Genomic DNA, 23361 nt, shown 5'->3' on the forward strand with positions numbered 1-23361 from the left:
TAGCCTATTTCCCTCTTTGTCTGTTACTGTCCCTGCAAGCCATTTGGGACTCCGGCTATTGTTTAGCACAAACACTTTGTCCCCTATCTCATTCCACCTCCCCCTCGAATTTCGGTCATGGTACTCAGTTAGCTTTTGACGCTTAGCCTCAACAATTTCATGCATGTCTGGGAGGATTAACAAGAGCCTGGTCTTTAAGGTTCGTTTCATCAATAGCTGTGCGGGGGGAACCCCAGTCAACGAATGCAGACGAGATCTGTATGCCAGCAGCAGTCGCGACCTTGGATTCTGAGCATGCCTTGTTTAATGATCTGCACTGCTCGCTCCGCCTGGCCATTGGAGGCCGGCTTGAAAGGTGCCATCTTAACGTGATTTATACCGTGGTCAACTATAAAATCATGAAATTCTGCGCTGGTGAAGCACGGATCATTATCACTGACCAATATGTCAGGAATGCCGTGCGTTGCAAACATGGTTCTAAGGCTCTCCACAGTGGTGGAGGTGGTGCGCGAGTTTAAAATGGTGCACTCGATCCACTTTGAAAATGCATCGATGACTACGAGGAACATTTTGCCCATGAATGGGCCCGCATAGTCTACATGCACCCGCGACCACGGTTTGGTGGGCCAGGGCCAGGGGCTTAGGGGGGCCTCCCTGGGGCATTACTGAGTTGGGCACAAATGGTGCACCGCCGGACGCAGAGCTCCAAGTCCACGTCAATGCCAGGCCACCAGACATGAGATCTGGCTATGGCCTTCATAAGGACGATCCCCGGGTGCTCGCGATGGAGCTCCCGGACAAACGCCTCCCTGCCTCATAAGGGCATAACTACTTGGCTGCCCCACATCAGGCAGTCTGCCTGTAGTGAGAGTTAATGCTTGCGCCTATGGAAGGGTTTGGCCTCCTCGGGGCAGGCATCGCGAGCCTCTGCCCAGTCACTGGTTAAAACGCATCTTTTTACGAGAGATAACTTGTCGCTTGTCTCTCAAAAAAAGTGCAGTACAAATCGTTAGTCCCATTTATTAAACCTTAATATGAATATTTTGTATTGGTGTATGTAGGGGTCAATGTTATGATCTTCAACCATTAAGTTTAATGGATGGAACATTATACAGATCACAGAGCAAGCACACTGACATCCGTGATCAAATATCATGTGTGTTCATGTCACGTGAAGCTCTACACGGGAGTGCTGAGTCGTAAAATGTATCCCATGAAGTCAGAAATATTTAGTTTAAGCCGGTAGTTAAAGTTATCCAATTTATTATCTGTTTTTATAAACATAAAGACAAGCAACTTCAATCATTCATAAAATATAGTGTGCTGTATGACATGCGCAGGTTAGTCAGTGCCGAACCACAGCACTTGTTACAGCAGGGGACTGTGTAACGAGTTCTGATTTCACACAGTGAGGATGTAGAGAGCTCTTGCACACCATTTAACTTTTTCAGAAGCACACAAAATGAAACTGGCTTAAAAATGAATAGATGTACTTCTCCTCCGTGTGAAGTTGATCCTCCAGCTCCAAGAGCCTCATCTCCCATGAGCACTGTCTCGAGTTCTCCAGTTTCTTTACCTGAAGGCGAAGTTCTTTGTTCTAAAGGAAATTTAGAAACATTAAAGGAATAAATAGGAAGGATTAATTTATAAAATATTAATACACGAGTGGATTCGATGGCTACAATGCTGCTGGGGCATGAGAAGCAGGTTGGTCAACAGTGCCATCTGCTGAATATTTGTTGTACTGTTTGAGATTGAATACAAGTGTTATTTTCCAAATGATATGAACATTTATTCTCAAGGCAAATGTTCCAAAATTTTATACTGGCACTAACAAATTCTTGATCAGGGTGGCATCAAAATTGCATAAGAGTTAATAGCTCCTGTTTTGTTTTTTAATTCTTTCCGGGCACCTTGAAACTTGTCTTCCCTCAGTTTTGTTTTTCATTCTGCCTACAATATTCAGGCTTCTGAAACCCAAGCTTGGTATCACCTAATCACTGATTCCTGATTTACCTCAACATCAGTTATGGTAATATTTTTTAAATTCTTTCTCAGGATTTTGAGATTGATGGCAAGGCTGGCCATTTATTGCCCGTCCCTAGTTGCCTTGAGTAGGTGATGGGCCTTCTCCTTGAAGCAGAGTGGCTTATTAGGGCAAGTTCAAGGGGCAGTTAAGAGTCAACCATATTGCTGTGGGACTAGAGTCACATATAGGCCAGACTTTGGTGGTGTCCAGCACTATGTTCTTTGGTCCTTCACCTTGGTTTCTCTATATAAAAGAAGATAGCTGTTTTGATTTGGTGCTCAAAATGCAAACTACCAGACATCACATAATTGGCCATGTGTTGTTCAATAATATGCCCAGGGGTTTAGTTTGGTGCATTTTTAAAGACACAGAATATTTAACTGTGGCTTTGTACAAATTTATTATTACCTCTTTGTTTTTGTATTCTATGCCTTTAATTATAAAATTCAAAATGCCATTGGCCTTTTTAAGGCTTGATTTACTTGCTTTCGCACCTTCAGGCAAAGATGTATTTGAGCCCCTTAAGCACCTTTCCATCGAATTTTTACTTCTGTTACTTGTTTTTCTTCCCAAATTCATAGCCTCACCTGTCTATGTCATCCTGAAGTCTCTTTTTAGTCCCCCTTGCTGTTTGTTGAACCCCCCTACTTCAGTGTTGTTGATAAATGTTGATATTGGGTGCAGTAGCCCAAGCATTATGATACTGGACTAGCACTCCAGAGAATTTGAGTTCAAATTCCACCATGGTAAACGGGGAAAGTAAATCCATTATTTGTGGGCTGGCACCGGATACCTGTTAAACCCCGACTGGTTCACTGGTCACTGCTCCCGCTCCCGACCATGCGACTCCATGGGTTGTCTCTTAATGCCCTCAGGTAACTAGGGAAGGCCTATATGTGTGGCCGTGCCCAGTGTTGTAAGCTTCCTGAGAACAAATACATTGAAAAGTATATAAAATATGCCCTTATCTCCACGTCCTAATCAAACTGAGAACAAAAGTGGACCCAACACTAACCCCTGAGGTACCCGTTCAATCTGAAATACACCCATTAAGTTTAAACTTTTACTTCCTATCTGTAATGTAGTTGCTTTGTGGGTTCTTTGACACTGTCAACCGTGAGAGTCTATGGAGCGCCCTCCTCCGTTTCGGATGCCCCCAAAGGTTTGTCAACATCCTTCGCCTGCTTCACGACGACATGTAGGCCATGATCCTTACCAACGGATCCATTACAGACCTAATTCACGTCCGGACCGGGGTCAAACAGGGCTGTGTCATTGCTCCAACCCTCTTCTCAATCTTCCTCGCCGCCATGCTCCACCTCACAATCAACAAGCTCCCCGTTGGAGTGGAACTAAACTACAGAACCAGTGGGAAGCTGTTTAACCTACGCTGCCTCCAGGCCAGGTCCAAGATCACCCCAACCTCTGTCGTTGAGCTGCAGTATGCGGATGACACCTGCGTCTGCGCACATTCTGAGGCTGAACTCCAGGATATAGTCAATGTATTCACTGAGGCATATGAAAGCATGGGCCTTACGCTTAACATCCGTAAGACAAAGGTCCTCCACCAGCCTGTCCCCGCCGCACAGCACTGCCCTCCAATCATCAAGATTCACGGCGCGGCCCTCGACAACGTGGACCACTTCCCATATCTTGGGAGCCTCTTATCAACAAAGGCAGACATTGATGCGGAGATTCAACATCGCCTTCAGTGCGCCAGTGCAGCCTTCGGCCGTCTGAGGAAAAGAGTGTTTGAAGACCAGGCCCTCAAATCTACCACCAAGCTCATGGTCTACAGGGCTGTAGTAATACCCGCCCTCCTGTATGGATCTGAGGCATGGACGTTGTATAGAAGGTACCTCAAGTCGCTGGAGATATATCACCAACGATATCTCCGCAAGATCCTGCAAATCCCCTGGGAGGACAGGCGCACCAATATTAGTGTCCTTGTCCAGGCTAACATCTCCAGTATTGAAGCACTGTCCACACTCGATCAGCTTCGCTGGGCAGGCCACATAGTTCGCATGGCAGATACGAAACTCCCATAGCAAATGCTTTATGTGGAGCTCCTTCATGGTAAACAAGCCAAAGGTGAGCAGCGGTGTATGTAACATACAAATCACTGACTCCACATGGTCTGGTGTTGATCTAACTGCTGTGACCTTAGTCCTTTATTGAACAGCTCCAGAGTGCTCCACAGGTGCACAGGTGTGGTGGGCAGCCTTTTATACTGCCTCATGCAAGTACTTTCAGGTCTCCCACCACAGCGCCCTCTGTAGTGCATCATTGTACTTATCATACATTCAATGTACCAGAGCAATACACAACATCACTTCCCCACCCCCAGTTCAAAAAGCCGTTGCTTAAATCCCCTAAATCGTAAAACGCATTAGCCCATTGGTAATGTTGGTCACGGATCCACATCCCTGAATTTAAACACAGTGCATTCAGCATTGAGATATTAACCCTTATCATAATTCTCAATTCATGTACATTATTTTAAACACAGTGACCACGCAGCATTAAAATATTAATTCTTATCATAAATCCATCATCCTACATTCACATAGCAGACTCGCTTTAGCCTTACAAAAGTCCAAAAGTCTTTATGTGGGGACGGCAGTGGTGTAAGGCCCTTTTAAGACTCCTGGGAGCATTTCCCTTTTAAGACGCCACCTTGTGGTTTCCACGAGGCTTCCTTTGGGTGCCGCCATTTTAGGTGTTCTGCTGGCCTTTGTCTCCAATGCCACGAGGCTCTCCACCATCTTGAGCTTGCTTGCGAAGAAAGAAGAAGAAACAAGGAAGGAGGGAAAGGGAAAAAGCAAAACGGCCCAGATCAATCCCTCTTGCAGCAGTGGCTCCCTGGACTCGATCAGTCACAGTGAGTCGCTCAGTGCTTGCTGCCGCATCCACCACTCTGCCTCACGTCTCTCCGAGTCGCGCCCGCCGCCGCCGCAGCCTCCGCTCCCGCCGTGGCCGTCCCTCCTGCGGCTGCCGTGGCCGCCACCATCGCAGCCGCTGCCACTGCCCGACTGTTTCTGTTTCGCGTGGGCCGCCCGGATCCGCCGGCCATCGATGGGCCTCCCGCTTCTCGTCTACAGAACCCCGCCGGCCCGCACCCCAGCAATAGGCCCGCACTTCAGCAATACCTGTTCTTCCAGGGTGGAGGCTGACCTGCAACTTTGTTCTTCCAGGTTCTGCTCATCTATGGAGGATGAGGCTGCAGGATTGCTTGGAGTCAGGAGTTCTGGGCTGCTGTCGCCTGTGTGTGGATTTAGGCTGCAGCTCCAGCTCGGTTGGCACTGCCCTTTGGGGACCCAGGGAACAGCAGTCTGTGGAGGAGTGAAGTCCTCTCAGCTCCCATGGACCTTTCCCATCTGATACGTCCTTACTACACAGTATAAATGCACACGAGGCCCATGCTTGAGAGAAGGTCAGTCTGTGACCTGTCCTTTATTCCTTAGCACTCAAGTGATGAAGGTGAGTGGAGCTTCCCCTTTTATACCTGAAGGACCAGGTTAGGAGTGTCTCCCACCGAGTGGTCAGTGTTCTCACGGCGTACATCTTAGGTCAGTTTATACATGGGTTACAATGCTGGTTGAATACATGACATCACCTCCCCCGCCAAAGTCTTATTGGGATCACAGGTTGAGTCTCTCTAGTGGTTTACGCTCCCTTGTAGAGCGCCTGAGTTGGGGCTCCGGTTGTTGGGCGCTGGCCTGAGTGTCTGCTGTTTGCGGTGCCTCAGGCCTGTCCGGACTGCCCACAGTGACTGGGCTCTCCTCCCTTTGGTTCTGGTGTTCGGTCACCTGTGGTGGAGTGAACTCTATATCATGTTCTTCCTCTGCTTCTTCTATGGGGTTGCGGAACCTCCTTTTTGTTTGATCCACGTGTTTGCGGCAGATTTGTCCATTGGTAAGTTTAACTACCAGAATCCTATTTCCCTCTTTGGCAACCACAGTTCCTGCGAGCCATTTGGGCCCTGCAGCGTAGTTGAGGACAAAAACAGGATCATTTACATCAATACATCGCGCCCTCGCATTCCTGTCATGGTAGTCATATTGTGACTGGCGCCTGCTCTCGACAATTTCTTTCATGGTGGGGTGTATAAGGGATAACCGGGTATTGAGCGTCCTTTTCATTAGTAGCTCTGCGGGTGGAACCCCTTGTGAGCGAGTGTGGTTGGGATCTTAGGCCAGCAGGAGGCGTGATAAGCGGGTTTGTAGGGAACCTCCTTGGATTCTGAGCATCCCCTGTTTGATTATCTGCACTGCTCGTTCTGCCTGGCCGTTTGAGGCCGGCTTGAATGGTGCCGTTCTAACATGGTTAATTCCATTGCCTGCCATGAAGTCCTGGAATTCAGTGCTTGTGAAGCACGGGCCATTGTCACTGACCAAGATGTCCGGTAGACCGTGGGCGGCGAACATTGCCCGTAAGCTTTCTATCGTGGCAGAGGATGTGCTTGAATTTAAAATGTCACACTCGATCCATTTGGAGTAGGCGTCTACTACAACCAAAAACATTTTCCCCATGAAAGGACCTGCGTAGTCCACATGGATGCGTGACCAAGGCTTGGCGGGCCATGGCCAGGGGCTAAGGGGGGCTTCCCTGGGCGCATTGCCCAGCTGGGCACACGTGTTCCACCTGCGAACACAAAGTTCCAGATCTGCGTCTATCCCTGGCCACCAAACGTGTGACCTGGCAATTGCCTTCATCGTGACAATGCCCGGGTGCCCATTGTGGAGTTCTCTGATGAACACCTCTCTGCCCATCTGGGGCATGACTACGTGGTTTCCCCACAGTAGGCAATCGGCCTGAATCGAGAGTTCATCCTTGCGCCTGTGAAATGGTTTAAATTTCTCAGGGCTGCCCAGTCCCCTTTCAGGACACATTTCTTGACTAGAGACAATAGCGGGTCTCTATTTGTCCAGACTTTAATCTGACGGGCTGTCACGGGTGAGCCTTCGCTTACGAAAGCTTCAACAGCCATGACCATCTCAGCAGCATGCTCGGTAGCCCCCTCAGTGGTGGCTAGTGGGAGCCTGCTGAGTGCATCGGCGCAGTTTTCGGTGCCTGGTCTGTGCCGAATTGTGTAGTCATAGGCGGCTAACGTGAGTGCCCACCTCTGTATGCGGGCCGATGCGTTTGCATTTATGGCCTTGTTGTCGGCCAAAAGGGACGTTAGGGGTTTGTGATCTGTCTCCAGCTCAAATTTCCTGCCAAACAGGTACTGGTGCATTTTCTTTACCGCAAATACACATGCGAGCGCCTCCTTTTCTACCATCCCGTAGCCCCTTTCTGCCTGGGACAGACTTCTGGAGGCATAAGCTACCAGCTGTAACTGACCCTTGGCATTGACATGCTGCAACACACACCCGACATCATAGGACGACGCATCGCACGTTAACACAAGTTTCTTACATGGGTCATATAGCGTTAACAGATTGTTGGAACAGAACAAATTGCGTGCTCTATTAAAAGCCCTTTCCTGGCTGTCCCCCCAGACCCATTCGTGACCTTTGCATAGGAGCACGTGTAGCGGCTCTAGCAGCGTGCTCAATTTGGGAAGAAAGTTACCAAAATAGTTCAGGAGCCCCAGGAACGAACGCAGCTCCGTCGTGTTACGGGGTCTGGGTGCTCTCTGGATCGCTTCCGTCTTGGACGCAGTAGGGCTGATCCCGTCTGCTGCTACCCTCATCCCCAGGAATTCTACCTCTGGAACTAGGAAGACGCACTTCGCCTTTTTCAGTCGCAGACCTACCCGGTCCAGTCTGCGTAGCACCTCCTCCAGGTTGTGGAGGTGTTCTTCAGTATCGTAACCTGTAATGAAGATGTCGTCCTGAAAAACCACCGTCTCTGGAATCGGCTTGAGGAGGCTTTCCATATTTCGTTGGAAGATCGCAGCGGCCGAGCGAATCCCGAACGGACATCTGTTGTACTCAAACAACCCCTTGTGTGTCGTGATGGTGGTCAGCTTCTTCGACTCAATCGCCAGCTCCTGGGTCATGTAAGCTGAGGTCAGGTCCAATTTTGAAAAAAGTTTGCCACCGGGTAGCGTCGCAAAGAGGTCCTCCGCTCTCGGTAGCGGGTACTGGTCTTGGAGTGACACCCGATTGATGGTGGCCTTGTAATCGCCACATATCCTGACCGACCCATCCGCCTTGAGCACCGGCACAATCGGGCTCGCCCAGTCACTGAATTCGACTGGCGAGATGATGCCTTCCCTCAGCAGGCAGTCCAATTCGCCTTCTATCTTTTCCCGCATCACGTACGGCACCGCTCTGGCCTTGTGGTGTACTGGCCTGGCGTCCGGGTTTATGTGAATCACTACCTTGGCCCCCATGAAAGTGCCAATGCCGGGTTGAAATAATGAGTCAAATTTGTCCAGGATCTGTGAGCATGATACTCGCTCCACAGAGGAAATTTCATTGACATCATATTTGGTGACATCCTGGCCCTCAGATCTGCAGTGATGGTAAAATTTGTATCTGGCCGTGAGGATGCTCTCCTTCGGTTTCAACTGGTCACGAATGAGTTCAATCAGCTCCTTGTATGACTTGTCCCTGGCGCTCCCGGCTGCCAGCAAATCCCTGACGAGACAGTAAACCTCATCGCCACAACTGGAAAGCAATATCGCCTTACGCTTATCTCTCATTGCGTCCATGCTCCCCGTCAGGTCGTTTGCTGTGAAGTAGTACTTGAGCCTTTCCGTAAAGGCCTCCCAATCATTGCCCACGGTAAAATCCTTTAGCGAGCCCAGAGTAGCCATGGTTGCGTGGAGTTCGTCCGCTTCCTCATCACCAATGTGGTGTATGTAGCACACAAATCACTGACTCCACACGGTCTGGTGTTGATCTAACTGCTGTGATCTAGACCTTTATTGAACAGCTCCAGAGTGCGCCATAGGTGTGGTGGGCAGCCTTTTATACTGCCTCATGCAGGTACTTTCAGGTCTCCCACCACAGCGCCCTCTGTGGTGCACCATTGTACTTATCATACATTTAATGTACCAGAGCAATACACAACAGAAATGTTACAAGGACACCCTCAAAGCCTCCCTGGTAAAGTGCGACATCACCACTGACACTTGGGAGACCCTGGCCGAAGAACGCCTGAGGTGGAGAAAGTGCATCCGGGAGGGCATTGAGCTCTTTGCGTTTCAACGCAAAGAGCGTGAAGAGGTCAAGCGCAAGCAGCGGAAGGAGCACGAGGCAAACCAGCCCCACCCACCCCTTCCCTCAACAAATATCTGTCCCACCTATAACAGGGTCTATGGCTCTCGCATTGGACTGTTCAACCATGAAAGAACTCACTTTGGGAGTGGAAGCAAGTCTTTCTCAATTCTGAGGGACTGCCTATGATTATGATCTTTGCTTAAGAATTCTTAGCAATATATGACTATTAAGAACTAGTTGGTTTATTAGAAAAGGTTTAACAATCACACTACACATTACCAGTTCATCCACCAGGCTCAGAACCACTTGCCTCAACATGGATTCCCTGAACCCAACTGGCTGAGGTTTTATTGAGTCTTGTGAACTGACTAAGCAATTCATAACTCAACAGCTCTACAACTATTTTAGGTGTATCAGTAATCAAGTGCTCCCCTGATTAAAGGGGGTGGGGTGCACACTCCAAAAACTTTACAAGTGCCCCCTTGTTTTTTTTTTGTTTTTTGGGGGGTTTTTTGAGGGCACTAGAAACACAAATTATACAAGTGCCCCCTGGCTAAAAGGGGGGGCACTAAAACTGACAACTTAAACAAATTAAACTTTAGACATTAAAATCAAATTAAAATTTGGTTGCCAGAGTGATGATGCACTCCAGTCCCTCCAGCACCCACCTCTCGCGAAAGGCCACGAGCATACCGGTGGACATCGTGTGCTCCATCTCCAGGGATACCCTGGCTCAAATGTAACCACGGAAGAGAGGCAGGCAGTCAGGCTGAACGACCCCCTCGACCGCCTGCTGCCTGGACCAGCTGATGGCCCCCTTGGCCATGCCCAGGAGCAGTCCTATGAGGAGGCCTTCTGACCTGCCCGCTCCCCTCCGCACAGGGTGCCCAAAGATCAGGAGTGTGGGACTGAAGTGCAACCAGAATTTGAGGAGCAGCCCCTTCAAATATTGGAAGAGGGGCTGCAACTTCACACATTCAATAAAAACGTGGAACACGGACTCCTCTATCAACAACTCTGTAACTCTTTTGGAATAAACAATAAACATTAAATCTTAACCATTAAATCATGCCCCCTCTGATCTGGGGGACACTCCAAACATTTCCAAAGGCCCTTTTTTGGGTTTTTTTTGTATTTTCTTGTATTTTTGTAGGTTTTTTTTGTGGGTTTTTTTGGGCTCTAAAACCATAATTTATAAGTGCCCCCTATAAAAGGGGAGGGGGACACTAAAAACCCAGCAATTAAACCAAATTAAACTTTAAAACATATAAAATCAAATTAAAATTTGGTTGCCGGGGGTGACAATGCACTCCAGTCCCTCCGGCGGCCACCTCTCGCGGAAGGCCGCGAGCGTACCGGTGGACACCGCGTGCTCCATCTCTAAAGACACCCTGACCCGGATGTAGGCGCGGAAGAGAGGCAGGCAGTCAGGCTGAACAACCCCCTCGACCGCCCGCTGCCTGGACCGGCTGATGGCAACCTTGGCCGTGCCCAGGAGCAGTCCTACGAGGAGGCCCTCAGACCTACCCGCTCAACCTCCACACAGGGTGCCCAAAGATCAGGAGTGTGGGATTGAAGTGCAACCAGAATTTGAGGAACAGCCCCTTCAAATATTGGAAGAGGGGCTGCAACTTCACACATTCAATAAAAACGTTGAACACGGACTCCTCTATCAACAACTCTATAAACCTGTGAGCATACTCACAGGTGCATACACTCTCCAACAACCAATTTGACTTTGCAATTATCTTTATCTTAAATCAATATAGTTTCCAGGGCATGTTATAAAGCTGAACTTAAAATGTCAGGACTTATTAAAGAACCAAGGTGAGTAATACACAAGATTGGACTCCCGCCTGAACCAATCAGGAATCACTACTGACTGGCAAGTGAGAGCGGGAATTTTAGCATAAGGTAAGTCCATCAGAGGAAAGTATTTACTAATGAACTGCATAGCAGAATGAAAAGATACGTACAAATGGTACTTCTTGAAGAAAACTGCTTTTAGACCAGACCGAAGTACAATCGATCAACTGTTTGTGATAAGACAGATTTCGGAGAAATTTATAGAACACAAGCAACAGGACACCCATTGGTAATTTGGTTGCAGATGTCAAACCGCCCGATTTGCAGTCCATATAATTTTCCAACCATTCAATTTACTTCTAATGGACAGAAAATTGTATGGGACATAAATCAGGTGTGCTGATATTTACACCCAAATCCCCAATATGCACTCCCATCACGTGAAGCTAGATACAGAGCACTAAATCATAAGGTTTATCCCGAACTTCTAAGAAAAAACATGTCTTTTAATCCCTGCCCTCACTTGAAGCCTGTTAATTTAAATCTTGTTTGCAACTAATTAAAACCTCGGACGGTCATCCGTACTGACCCAAACATCACTTTATTCTTTGTTTTCCTATAATCCATTGTTCATATACAATTCCAATAATTCTATATGATTTGTTGAACCTTTCGGACAGTACCTGTCTCTCCAAAGATGCTTTCTGACACTGCAGTTCCTCTTGGGCTGTCTGTGTCTGGATTAGTTTGTTCTGTAGCTGTTTGCTCTGTAAAGAAAATTAAATGAAAATTGATCATCTGAACACAACATAGGTATTTCAGAAGTTATTTCAGGCACATAGCAGCAACAATAGTGCCATTCACTTAACAATCGATAAGTCGTTATGGCGGACCATTATGGTGGTTGTGCAGCAATAACTTGTTTGAGCATTCTAACCCCTTGCACATGCCCCTTTACTATAAAGTTGCATTTGCAGCTGTATCAATTTGGCTGCAGAGTTCTTCCGATATCAAAATTGCACTCCTGTCATATACAGGCCACGTAGCCCAGTGGTTATAATACTGAACTAGTAACCCAGAGATCGTGGGCTAAAAATTCAGTTGCTTAGCACAACCCAAATTGGATGCTAACAGGCTACTAAACTTTTACTGACCGAGCGCTGTGCTGGCAGCGCCTCCCGCGACCTTCAGTAGAGGTCTACTGACGGCGCTAAGAATGAGCGCTGTGCACTCTGGCTCCACCCACTTGGTGATGTCTATGAGTGTGCAACACTCCCTTACCGCTGCGGTCGCAAACTTGACTGCTTTCGCCTGCCGTGGCGTCTGGCGCTACTTCCGACAGGGAAAGCAGGCGTCACGGAGAAGCTGCTGGGGTGATATATCCGAAGGGGAGCAGGTGGGCAGTTCAAATGATTTTTTTTGTCCATTAATGCATCTTTCCTAGATGCTGGATACTGATGTTTAGCTGCCTTGGCTTTTCTTTAACTTTTCGGGTGGTCCAGCTGACCTCCCTGACCTCCCCTTTAGGCACTAGGGTGCCGGTTTCCTAGCGCCAGAACCTCAGCAGCGCTCCTGCGTTGGCATCCCAAGATTCATGGTTAGCGCCCTAAGATGGGTGTGGAACGTTTCCCTTAGCGTTCCACTCCTCTCTTGGGGCGCTAAAATTGAATATCCCGGTTGAAGGTGGTAAATATCACCCGGCGCTAAAGTTAGCGACCAGACAGTGTCACTGCCTCAAACCAGGCTACACTGAAGTTTTAGCCCCGTGAGCAGCGGGAGTCCGGGGTCGGAGAGGACAATAAAAGGCTCGTCAAGGAGGAGTTGGGGAGTTCGAGCAGCAGGAGTCCGGGGTCGGATAGGCTAGCCGGTGCAGTTGCAGCAGGGAGGCAAAAAGAAGTAGAAATAAATCGAAAGTTGGTGTCACAGCCAAGGGGGTAAGTGATTGGCTGGTGATTGGTGAGCAGTTTTTCTTTTTGTTTTCTTTATCAGTAAGTAACCTTTAACATTATTGTTGCCAAATTAAGTTAATCTATGGGTTAAGTCATGGCAGGAGAGCTCAGACACGTGTTATGCTCCTCCTGTACTATGTGGGAAGCCAGGGTCGCTCCCAGTATGCGGGAAGTGTATCCGCCTGCAGCACCTGACAGACTGCATTGCGGCACTGGAGCTGCGGGTGGATTTACTCTGGAGCATCCACGATGCTGAGAATGACGTGAATAGCATGTTTAGTGAGTTGGCCACACCGCAGGTAAAGGGTACACAGCCAGATAGGGGATGGGTGACCAACAGGAAAAGCAATGGAAGGAAGGTAGTGCAGGGGTCCCCTGCGGTCATCCCTCTGAAAAACAGATACACCGCTTTGGGTGCTGTTGAGGTGTATGACTCATCAGGGGAGAGCAGCAACAGCCAAGTTCATGGCACCATGGGTGGCTGTGCTGCACAAGAGGGCAGTAAAAAGAGTGGGAGAGCTATAGTGATGAGGGATTCTATGGTAAGGGGAATAGATAGACGTTTCTGCAGCCATAACCGAGACTCCAGGATGGTATGTGGCCTCCCTGGTGCAAGGGTCAAGGATGTCTCGGAGCGGGTGTAGCACATTTTGAAGGGGGAAGGTAAACAGCCAGTTGTCGTGGTGCATATAGGTACCAACAATATAGGTAAAAAAACGGGATGAGGTCCTACTAGACGAATTTAGGGAGCTGGGAGCTAAAATAAAAAGTAGGACCTCAAAAGTAGTAATCTCAGGATTGCTACCAGTACCATGTGCTAGTCAGAGTAGAAAGCATAGGATAGCTCAGATGAATACGTGGCTTGAGGAGTGGTGCAGAAGGAGGGATTCAAATTCCTGGGACATCGGAACCGGTTCTGGGGGAGGTGGGACCAGTACAAACCGGACGGTCTGCACTTGGGCAGGACCGGAACCAATGTCCGAGGGGGGAGTGCTTGTTAGTGCTGTTGGGGAGGGGTTAAACTAATATGGCAGGGGGATGGGAACCTATGCAGGGAGACAGAGGGAAGTAGAATGGGGATAGAAGCAAAAGATAGAAAGAAGAAAAGTAAAATTGGAGGGCAGAGAAACCCATGGCAAAAAGCAAAAAGGGCCCCATTACAGAAAAATCCTAAAGGGGAAAAGGGTGTTAAAAAGACAAGCCTGAAGGCTCTGTGCCTCAATGCGAGTATTCGCAGTAAGGTGGATGAATTAACTGCGCAGACAGCAGTTAATGGATATGATGTAATTGGCATCACAGAGACATGGCTCCAGGGTGACTAAGGCTGGGAACTCAACATCCAGGGGTATACCAAGATTTAGGAAGGATAGACAGAAAGGAAAAGGAGGTGGGTTGGCGTTGCTGGTTAAAGAGGAAATTAATGCAATAGTAAGAAAGGACATTAGCTTGGATGATGTGGAATCGATATGGGTGGAGCTACGAAATACCAAAGGGCAGAAAACGCAAGTGGGAATTGTGTACAGACCACCAAACAGTAGCAGTAAGGTTGGGGACAGCATCAAACAAGAAATTAGGGATGCGTGCAATAAAGGTACAGCAGTTATCACGGGCGACTTTAATCTACATATTGACTGGGCTAACCAAACTGGTAGCAATGCAGTGGAGGAGTATTTCCTGGAGTGTACTGGAATGGTTTTCTAGACCAATACGTTGAGGAACCAACTAGAGGGCTGGCCATCCTAGACTGGGTGATGTGTAATGAGAAAGGACTAATTAGCAATCTTGTTGTGCGAGGCCCTTTGGGGAAGAGTGACCATAATATGGTAGAATTCTTTATCAAGATAGAGAGTGACACAGTTAATTCAGAGACTAGGGTTCTGAACTTAAGGAAAGGTAACTTCGATGGTATGAGACGTGAATTGGCTAGAATAGACTGGCGAGTGATACTTAAAGAGTTGACGGTGGATAGGTAATGGCAAACATTTAAAGATCACATGGATGAACTTCAGCAATTGTACATCCCTGTCTGGAGTAAAAATAAAACGGGGAAGGTGGCTCAACCGTGGCTAACAAGGGAAATTAAGGATAGTGTTAAATCCAAGGAAGAGGTATATAAATTGGCCAGAAAAAGCAGCAAACCTGAAGACTGGGAGAAATTTAGAATTCAGCAGAGGAGGACAAAGGGTTTAATTAGGAGGGGGATAATAGAGTATGTGGGGAAGCTTGTTGGGAACATAAAAACTGACTGCAAAAGCTTCTATAGATATGTGAAGAGAAAAAGATTAGTGAAGACAAATGTAGGTCCTTTGCAGTCAGATTCAGGTGAATTTATAATGGGGAACAAAGAAATGGCTGACCAGTTCACGAAGGAAGACACAAATAACCTTCCGGAAATACTAAGGGACCGAGGGTCTAGTGAGAAGGAGGAACCGAAGGAAATCCTTATTAGGTGGGAAATTGTGTTAGGGAAATTGATGGGATTGAAGGCCGATAAATCCCTGGGGCCTGATAGTCTGCATACCAGAGTACTTAAGGAAGTAGCCCTAGAAATAGTGGATGCGTTGGTGATCATTTTCCAACAGTCTTTCGACTCTGGATCGGTTCCTATGGACTGGAGGGTAGCTAATATAAAACCACTTATCAAGAAGGGAGGGAGAGAGAAGGCAGGTAATTATAGACTGGTTAGCCTGACATCAGTAGTGGGGAAAATGTTGGAATCAATTATTAAAGATGAAATAGCAGCACATTTGGAAAGCAGTGATGGGATCGGTCCAAGTCAGCATGGATTTAAGAAAGGGAAATCCTGCTTGACAAATCTTCTAGAATTTTTTGAGGATGTAACTCGCAGAATGGACAAGGCAGAACCGGTAGATGTGGTGTATTTGGACTTTCAAAAGGCTTTTGACAAGGTCCCACACAAGAGATTGGTGTGCAAAATTAAAGCACATGGTATTGGGGGTAATGTACTGACGTGGATAGAGAACTGGTTGGCAGACAGGAAGCAGAGAGTCGGGATAAACGGGTCCTTTTCAGAATGGCAGGCAGTGACTAGCGGGGTGCCGCAGGGCTCAGTACTGGGACCCCAGCTATTTACAATATACATTAATGATTTGGATGAGGGAATTGAGTGTAATATCTCCAAGTTTGCAGATGACACTAAGCTGGGTGGCGGTGTGAGCTGTGCGGAGGATGCTAAAAGGCTGCAGGGTGACTTGGACAGGTTAGGTGAGTGGGCAAACGAGTGGCAGATGCAGTATAATGTGGATAAATGTGAGGTTATCCAATTTAGTGGCAAAAACACGAGGACAGAATATTATCTGAATGGCGGCAGAATATAAAAGGGGATGTGCAATGAGACATGGATGTCATGGTACATCAGTCATTGAAAGTTGCATGCAGGTACAGCAGGCGGTGAAGAAGGCAAATGGTATGTTGGTTTTCATAGCTAGGGGATTTGAGTATAGGAGCAGGGAAGTCTTACTGCAGTTGTACAGGGCCTTAGTGAGGCCTCACCTGGAATATTGTGTTCAGTTTTGGTCTCCTAATCTGAGGAAGGACGTTCTTGCTATTGAGGGAGTGCAGCGAAGGTTCACCAGACTGATTCCCGGGATGGCTGGACTGACATATGAGGAGAGACTGGATCAACTCGGCTTGTATTCACTGGAGTTTAGAAGGATGAAAGGGGATCTCATGGAAACATTAAAAATTCTGTCGGGACTGGACAGGTAGAATATTCAGGAAGAATATTCCCGATGTTGGGGAAGTTCAGAACCAGGGGACACAGTCTAAGGATAAGGGGTAAGCCATTTAGGACTGAGATGAGGAGAAACTTCTTCACTCAGAGAGTTGTTAACCTGTGGAATTCCCTACCGCAGAGAGTTGTTGATGCCAGTTCATTGGATATATTCAAGAGGGAGTTAGATATGGCCTTTACGGCTAAAGCAATCAAGGGGTATGGAGAGAAAGCAGGAAAGGGGTACTGAGGGAATGTTCAGCCATGATCTTATTGAATGGTGATGCAGGCTCGAAGGGGCGAATGGCCTACTCCAGCACCTATTTTCTATGATTCTGTGTTTCTATGTGAGTTTAAATCCCATCTTCGTAAATTAATTTTGGATGTCAGATTGTTGTTAAAACCCAGCTGGCTCACTAATGTCCCTTAGGAAAGGACCCTACGACCCTTAACTAGCTGGCCTACATCTGGCTCTAGTCCCACACTAAGTGGTTGACTTTCAATGTCCTCAGGGCAACTAGGGATGAGCAATAAATACTACCTCAACCCTGATTTTTCAAGATAACTTAAAATCCTGACAACCAAATATTCTCCATTGTTTGCCTGTTTACCCTCTCAGCACTGATCAAGATTGATTCTCTTTTCAAAAAGGGACATCTTCGAGTACAAAGGACTACAATTGCCACTACCCTCTCAAGAACAACAGCATCCTTCCTACGATTAGTTGACTGTCTCTTATAAAGGAAGATGTGCGCACATCTGCTGTCTCTGTGTCTTCCTTTGTTCCCCTATTTTATCAGAGTGGTGATACAGTGCCACAGTACATTGACCTGCTGACAAACAGCTTCAACCCTTCACTTCACCATTCATGGTGGGGCCGACCTCTGACCTTCACCCTGCACCTCCCCACAGGTGCCTCGTCAGCAGGCTGCTGAAAAGTGCCGTTGGTGAAGGAGGTCGCCAAGAGGTCATTCACTTGGCTTCTTTGACACAGATATTTTATGGCTCAGTGAGACCTGTACAGAAAGAGACAAAATTAAACAACAGGGAGCTTTTTTTTTAATGTTAAAGGTACTTGTGGCAATCTAAAAAAGCCAGGTGCTATGCGAGTCCTTAGCCCATATCTTTAATTGCTCGCTGGAGATGTTCCCTTAGACTGGAAGAAGGCTAACATAGTTCCAATTTTTTTAAATGGGGGATAAGGCAGAACTGAATACCTGCTGGCCCATGAACTTGACATCAGAAATAGGTAAGATGCTCAAGGAAATCATCAGGAATGCACTATATGAGCACTTAGACACAAAAGGCCATACCAGGGACACCCAATGTGGCTTCCGGAAAAGAATGACATGTCTTACCAATTTGATTGAATATATTGAAGAAATCACCAGATTGGTGGAAGAGGGTAACCCAGTGTCTAGTTGATCTATCAGAAAGCTTTTAACAAGGGACTGGATAGAATCTTGTGGAATTAGTGGTAATCTGCTGCAGTGGATTGAGAACGGGCTGAATGCCCTCAGGGACGTAATGGCGCTCAATGGATTTGGATCTGCTTAGAGACCAGTTATCAGTGGTATTCTATAGGGATCAGCATTAAGGCCTTTGCTATTTACTATTTTCATTAATGATCTAGATATAAATGTTGGGGGAATAATCCACAGGTTCGTGGATGATACCAAGGTATGTGTGAGAGTTAGCACTGTAGAGGATGCTCAACTACGACAAGTAGATCTAGATGTACTAGATGATTGGGCCTGTGTTTGGCAAATTGCATTTCACTTAGAAAAGTGTAGTGGTATGCACGTGGGCAGTTCAAATGCCACACATGCATATACCCTACAAGGAAAATAACTAAAGCCAGTGGTGAAAGAAAGTTCTGGGTGTTTTAGTGCATCAATATCTAAAGGTTCATGACCAATCCCATGAAGCTATAGCTAATGTGAATATGGTTCAACGGTATATTCACTGGATAATTCACAATAAAACTTAGCATAATATTTTGGGCTAGAAATTCAATTCATTTGCACCTCCAGTTAGTGCCCCCGGGGGCGCTAATGGGATGCAAATGAGTCACCGACCGGACGAGGAGCTGTTCACGGCTCCCGCTATATTGGGCAGGCATTTCGCAGTGGCGCTACGGCTTTGCGCCTCGATCTGCTGCACTCGGAGATCGTGACATCATCGCCGTGCGCATCGTCCAATGAGCGCCCCGGCCCAAAAATTCACTTTCGCCCCCTGCAGCTTCGCTGGGCGAAAACACAGACAGCTGCAGGAGTCGCGGCGTGGGCGCCAGACCGCTACCGGAATGATAATTAAAGGCGAGGTGACCAGTGGAATTAAAGAAAAACGTATCTTCTTGTTGGTGCTGTTGCTCCATTTGCTTTGCGGGGTCCTGCCTGCGATCGTTCAGCCTGGCACTCTGCTCATGTGCCGGGCCGATCGTGCAGCAACCCCTTGCAGTCTGCAGTGTGGACCCTTCCCTTTAAAGAAGGCAAGAGCCTCTTAGACGCAGCAGCGCTGCACGACTCCGTGCTCAGTGCTGCTCAGGAGTCCGCTCCGTTAGCACCCCAAGAAGGAAGAGGAGCGCTTGATATAAATATAGAAACATAGAAACATAGAAAACAGGTGCAGGAGTAGGCCATTCGGCCCTTCGAGTCTGCACCACCATTCAATATGATCACGGCTGATCATGCAACTTCAGTACCCCATTCCTGCTTTCTCTCCATACCCCTTGATCCCTTTAACCGTAAGGGCCACATCTAACTCCCTTTTGAATATATCCAACGAACTGGCCTCAACAACTTTTTGTGGTATAGAATTCCAAAGGTTCACAATTCTCTGAGTGAAAAAGTTTCTCCTCATCTCGGTCCTAAATGGCTTACCCCTTATCCTTAGACTGTGACCCCTGGTTCTGGACTTCCCCAACATCAGGAACATTCTTCCTGCATCTAACCTGTCCAATCCCGTCAGAGTTTTGTATGTTTCTGTGAGATCCCCTCTCATTCTTCTAAATTCCAGTGAATATAAGCCCAGTCGATCCAGTCTTTCTTCATGTGTCAGTTCAGCCATCCCGGGAATCAGTCTGGTGAACCTTTGCTGCACTCCCTCAATAGCAAGAATGTCCTTCCTCAGATTAGAAGGCCAAAACTGTTATATATGTATGCTTGCATTTACTCTGTACAGCCACCAGAGGGCTCATCCCCTGGAATCCCAAGGGATCCCAAAATCCCTTGGGAGCACAGGTATAGAAAGAGGCTTCACAGGTTGGAGAGGCACTCTGGAGACCTGCAATAAAAGACTAAGGCCACACTTTACTTTGAACTCACAGTGTTCAGTCTGACTCTTTCTCCATACACTACAACTGGCGACGAGACACAGATAGCGAACCCAAACATGCAGAAAACAGTGGGCATCCTGGATAAATTTTCGGAGGGAGATGATTGGGAAACTTTTGTGGAGTGACTCGACGAATACTTCGTGGCCAACGAGCTAGATGGGGAAGAGAGCGCTGCCAAACGAAGGGCGATCCTCCTCACCGTCTGTGGGGCACCAACGTATGGCCTCATGAAGAATCTGCTCACTCCAGCGAAACCCATGGAAAAATCATACGACGATTTGTGCACACTGGTCCGAGAGCATTTGAACCCGAAGGAAAGCGTTCTGATGGCGAGGTACCGGTTCGACACCAACAAAAGGTCTAAAGGCCAGGAAGTAGCGAGTCATGTCGCCAAGCTGAGATGCCTTGCATGACATTGCGAATTTTAATGACATTTGGAGCACATGCTCAGAGACTTTTTCGTACTTGGCATTGGCCATGAAACCATACTTCGCAAGCTTTTGACTGTAGAGACCCCAACCCTGAGTAAGGCCATAGCGATAGCCCAGGCATTCATTGCCACCAGTGACAGAACGAAGTAAATCTCTCAGCACACAAGTGCTGCTACAAGTACTGTGAACCAAGTGATGTTGTTTTCGAATCGTAACGTACAGGGCAGGTCACACATATCTGCAGCTGCACGTCTGCAGATGTCTCAGAGTCCACCATCAAGGGTGATGAATGCAAGACCATTAACACCTTGTTGGCGATGCGGGGTTGATCATCTTTTCCATTCATGCCAATTCAACGGATACGTTTGCAAGGGCTGTGGAACAATGGGACACCTCCAATGAGTGTGTAGGCAAGCTGCTAAGCCTGTTAAACCTGCAAACTACCACGTTGCAGAGGAGGACAGATCCATGGAGGATCACTACGAAGCAGAGCCTCAGATCGAGGAGGCAGAGGTACATGGGGTGTACACAGTCACCACGAAGTGTCCCCTGATAATGCTGAATGTTGAACTAAATGGATTCCCGGTGTCAATGGAGCTGGACACAGGCACGAGCCAGTCCATCATGGGCAAAAAGACTTTCGAAAGGTTGTGGTGCAACAAGGCCTCAAGGCCAGTCTTAACTCCAGTTCGCACGAGACTAAGAACTTACACTAAAGAACTGGTTCCTGTAATCGGCAGTGCTACCGTAAAGGTCTCCTACGATGGAGCGGTGCACAAGCTACCACTCTGAGTGGTACCGGGCGATGGTCTCACGCTGCTCGGCAGGAGCTGGCTGGGAAAGATACGCTGGAACTGGGACGACGTCCGAGCGCTATCACCTGCTGACGACACTTCGTGTGCCCAGGTCTTAAAACAAATTTCCTTTGCTATTCGAACCAGGCATCGGGAAATTCTAAGGAGCAAAAGTGCAGATCCACCTAACTCCAGGGGCGCGACCCATCCATCACAAGGCGAGAGCAGTACCGTACATGATGAGAAAAAGGGGAGAGATCGAGCTAGACCGGCTGCAACGAGAGGACATCATTTCACCGATTGAGTTCAGCGAATAGGCCAGTCCTATTGTCCCAGTATTCAAGAGAGACGGCACCGTCAGAATCTGTGGCGATTTTAAAGTAACTATCAATCGTTTCTCCCTGCAGGACCAATACCCACTACCAAAAGCTGACGACCTCTTTGCAACGCTGGCGGGAGGAAAGACATTCACAAAGTTGGATCTGACTTCAGCGTACATGACGCAGAAACTGGAGGAATCATCGAAGGCCCTCACCTGAAGTTAAGGTCACTCTGGACCTGCACCTTTATTTCACAGCTCTGGAATGCTGCACTTGCCTGAGACCTGTCCTTATATACCTGTCTCTTGCAAGTGCACCCCTGGTGGCAAGGTATGCTGGTGGTTACAGGTCATATCTTATTACAGTCATGTATTGCATGTTGGGATACAGTTATGTATAATAATGTAAGATACATGACATCACCCTCCCCCAAGGTCTTATTGTCTTTATGGGTTCAGTCTCTCAGGTGGTCTACGCTCTCACATGGAGCGTCTGAGTTGTGGTTCAGTTGTTTGCCTTGATTTCTGTTTTTCTTTGGGTGTGGCTGCTGGTATCTCGCGTGGGCTGTCTGTTTCGATTGGTGTGATTGTTGTTGACTCGCCTGGGCTGTCTGTTGGGATTGCCCTTTCCTCAGGTTGTTCCCTCTGTCTGTCCACCAGGTGTGGTGCGAGTTCCACATTGTAGTCTGCCTCTGGTTCTGCAGTGTTGTTGGTAAATCTGCTTTTGACTTGGTCCACATGCCTCCGGCAGGTTTTGCCATTGTCCATTTGTACTACCAGTAGCCTGTTTTCTTCCTTGCCCGTTACTGTCCCTGCAAGCCATTTGGGACCCCTGCCATATTTTAGTACAAACACTTTGTCCCCTATCTCATTCCATCTCCCCCTCGAATTTCTGTCATGGTACTCAGTCAGCTTATGGTGCTTTGCCTCAACGATTTCGTGCATTTCTGGGAGGATTAATGAGAACCTTGTTTTTAAATTCCTTTTCATCAACAGTAGCGACGGGTTACGGGATTACAGAATCCACAGAATGGCGAACAACGAATCAGATGAAAAGTACAATGCGGGAGACAATTGGGAGGACTTTATACTTTATGTAACCAAAGACTAGTTAGGCGACGATAAGGCAGACAAGAGAAGAGCCCATCTCTTGACCAGCTGTGGCTCGAAAACATACGCTTTAATGAAAGATTTGTTGGCACCCGAGAAACCAGCAAGCAAGTCGTTTGAAGAATTGAGCACACTGGTAAAAGACCACCTGAAGCCAGCGAGCAGCCTACACATGGCCAGAAACAGGTTCTACAACTACAGACGCTGTGTGGGCCAGAGCATACCCGACTTTGTGACGGAACTTCGGAGGTTGGCTAGTTTATGTGAGTTCTCCGATGAACTGAGGAGAGAAATGCTGAGAGACTTTTTCATTGAAGGAATAGGCCACGCAGGCATATTCCGAAAGATCATAGAGACCAAGAACCTGACCTTAGAGGCAGCAGCACTGGTTGCACAGACATTCTTGGTAGGGGAAGAAGAAACGAGGTTGATTTACAATGCAGGTACGACAACTAACGAAATATTGGAACAAGAAGTTCACAGCACTAAACAAGCTGTTACCCCCACACAGACAAAACCGGGAGAACAGGCTCTTGACAGCAGGCAGAAGCCATCAAGGGCCACAGGAACGGCCGTTCACACCTCATCAACCCACAATGCGAGCAATCAACTACAAACTGAGAGAAGCTCAAGAGAGATCAGCCGGACGCAGCTCATTCTTTGGGAACACTTTGAACA

The 23361-nt window shown here is 47.6% G+C and overlaps 1 protein-coding gene across 1 annotated transcript in view; it reads right to left on the reverse strand.

The window, feature by feature from the left end:
* LOC139228738 (cingulin-like protein 1) overlaps window positions 1-23361 on the reverse strand; it is a 165625-nt gene that overhangs the window by 19231 nt on the left and 123033 nt on the right. Inside the window, exons 10-11 of the mRNA XM_070860056.1 lie at window positions 11694-11777; window positions 1494-1597 (exon numbers count right to left, since the gene is read on the reverse strand). Of these exons, the coding sequence (XP_070716157.1) occupies window positions 1494-1597; window positions 11694-11777 (188 nt within the window). The remainder of the gene's footprint in view (window positions 1-1493; window positions 1598-11693; window positions 11778-23361) is intronic.

The sequence above is a fragment of the Pristiophorus japonicus genome, chromosome 2, assembly GCF_044704955.1.
Source record: "Pristiophorus japonicus isolate sPriJap1 chromosome 2, sPriJap1.hap1, whole genome shotgun sequence".
Classification (NCBI taxonomy): Eukaryota; Metazoa; Chordata; class Chondrichthyes; family Pristiophoridae; genus Pristiophorus; species Pristiophorus japonicus.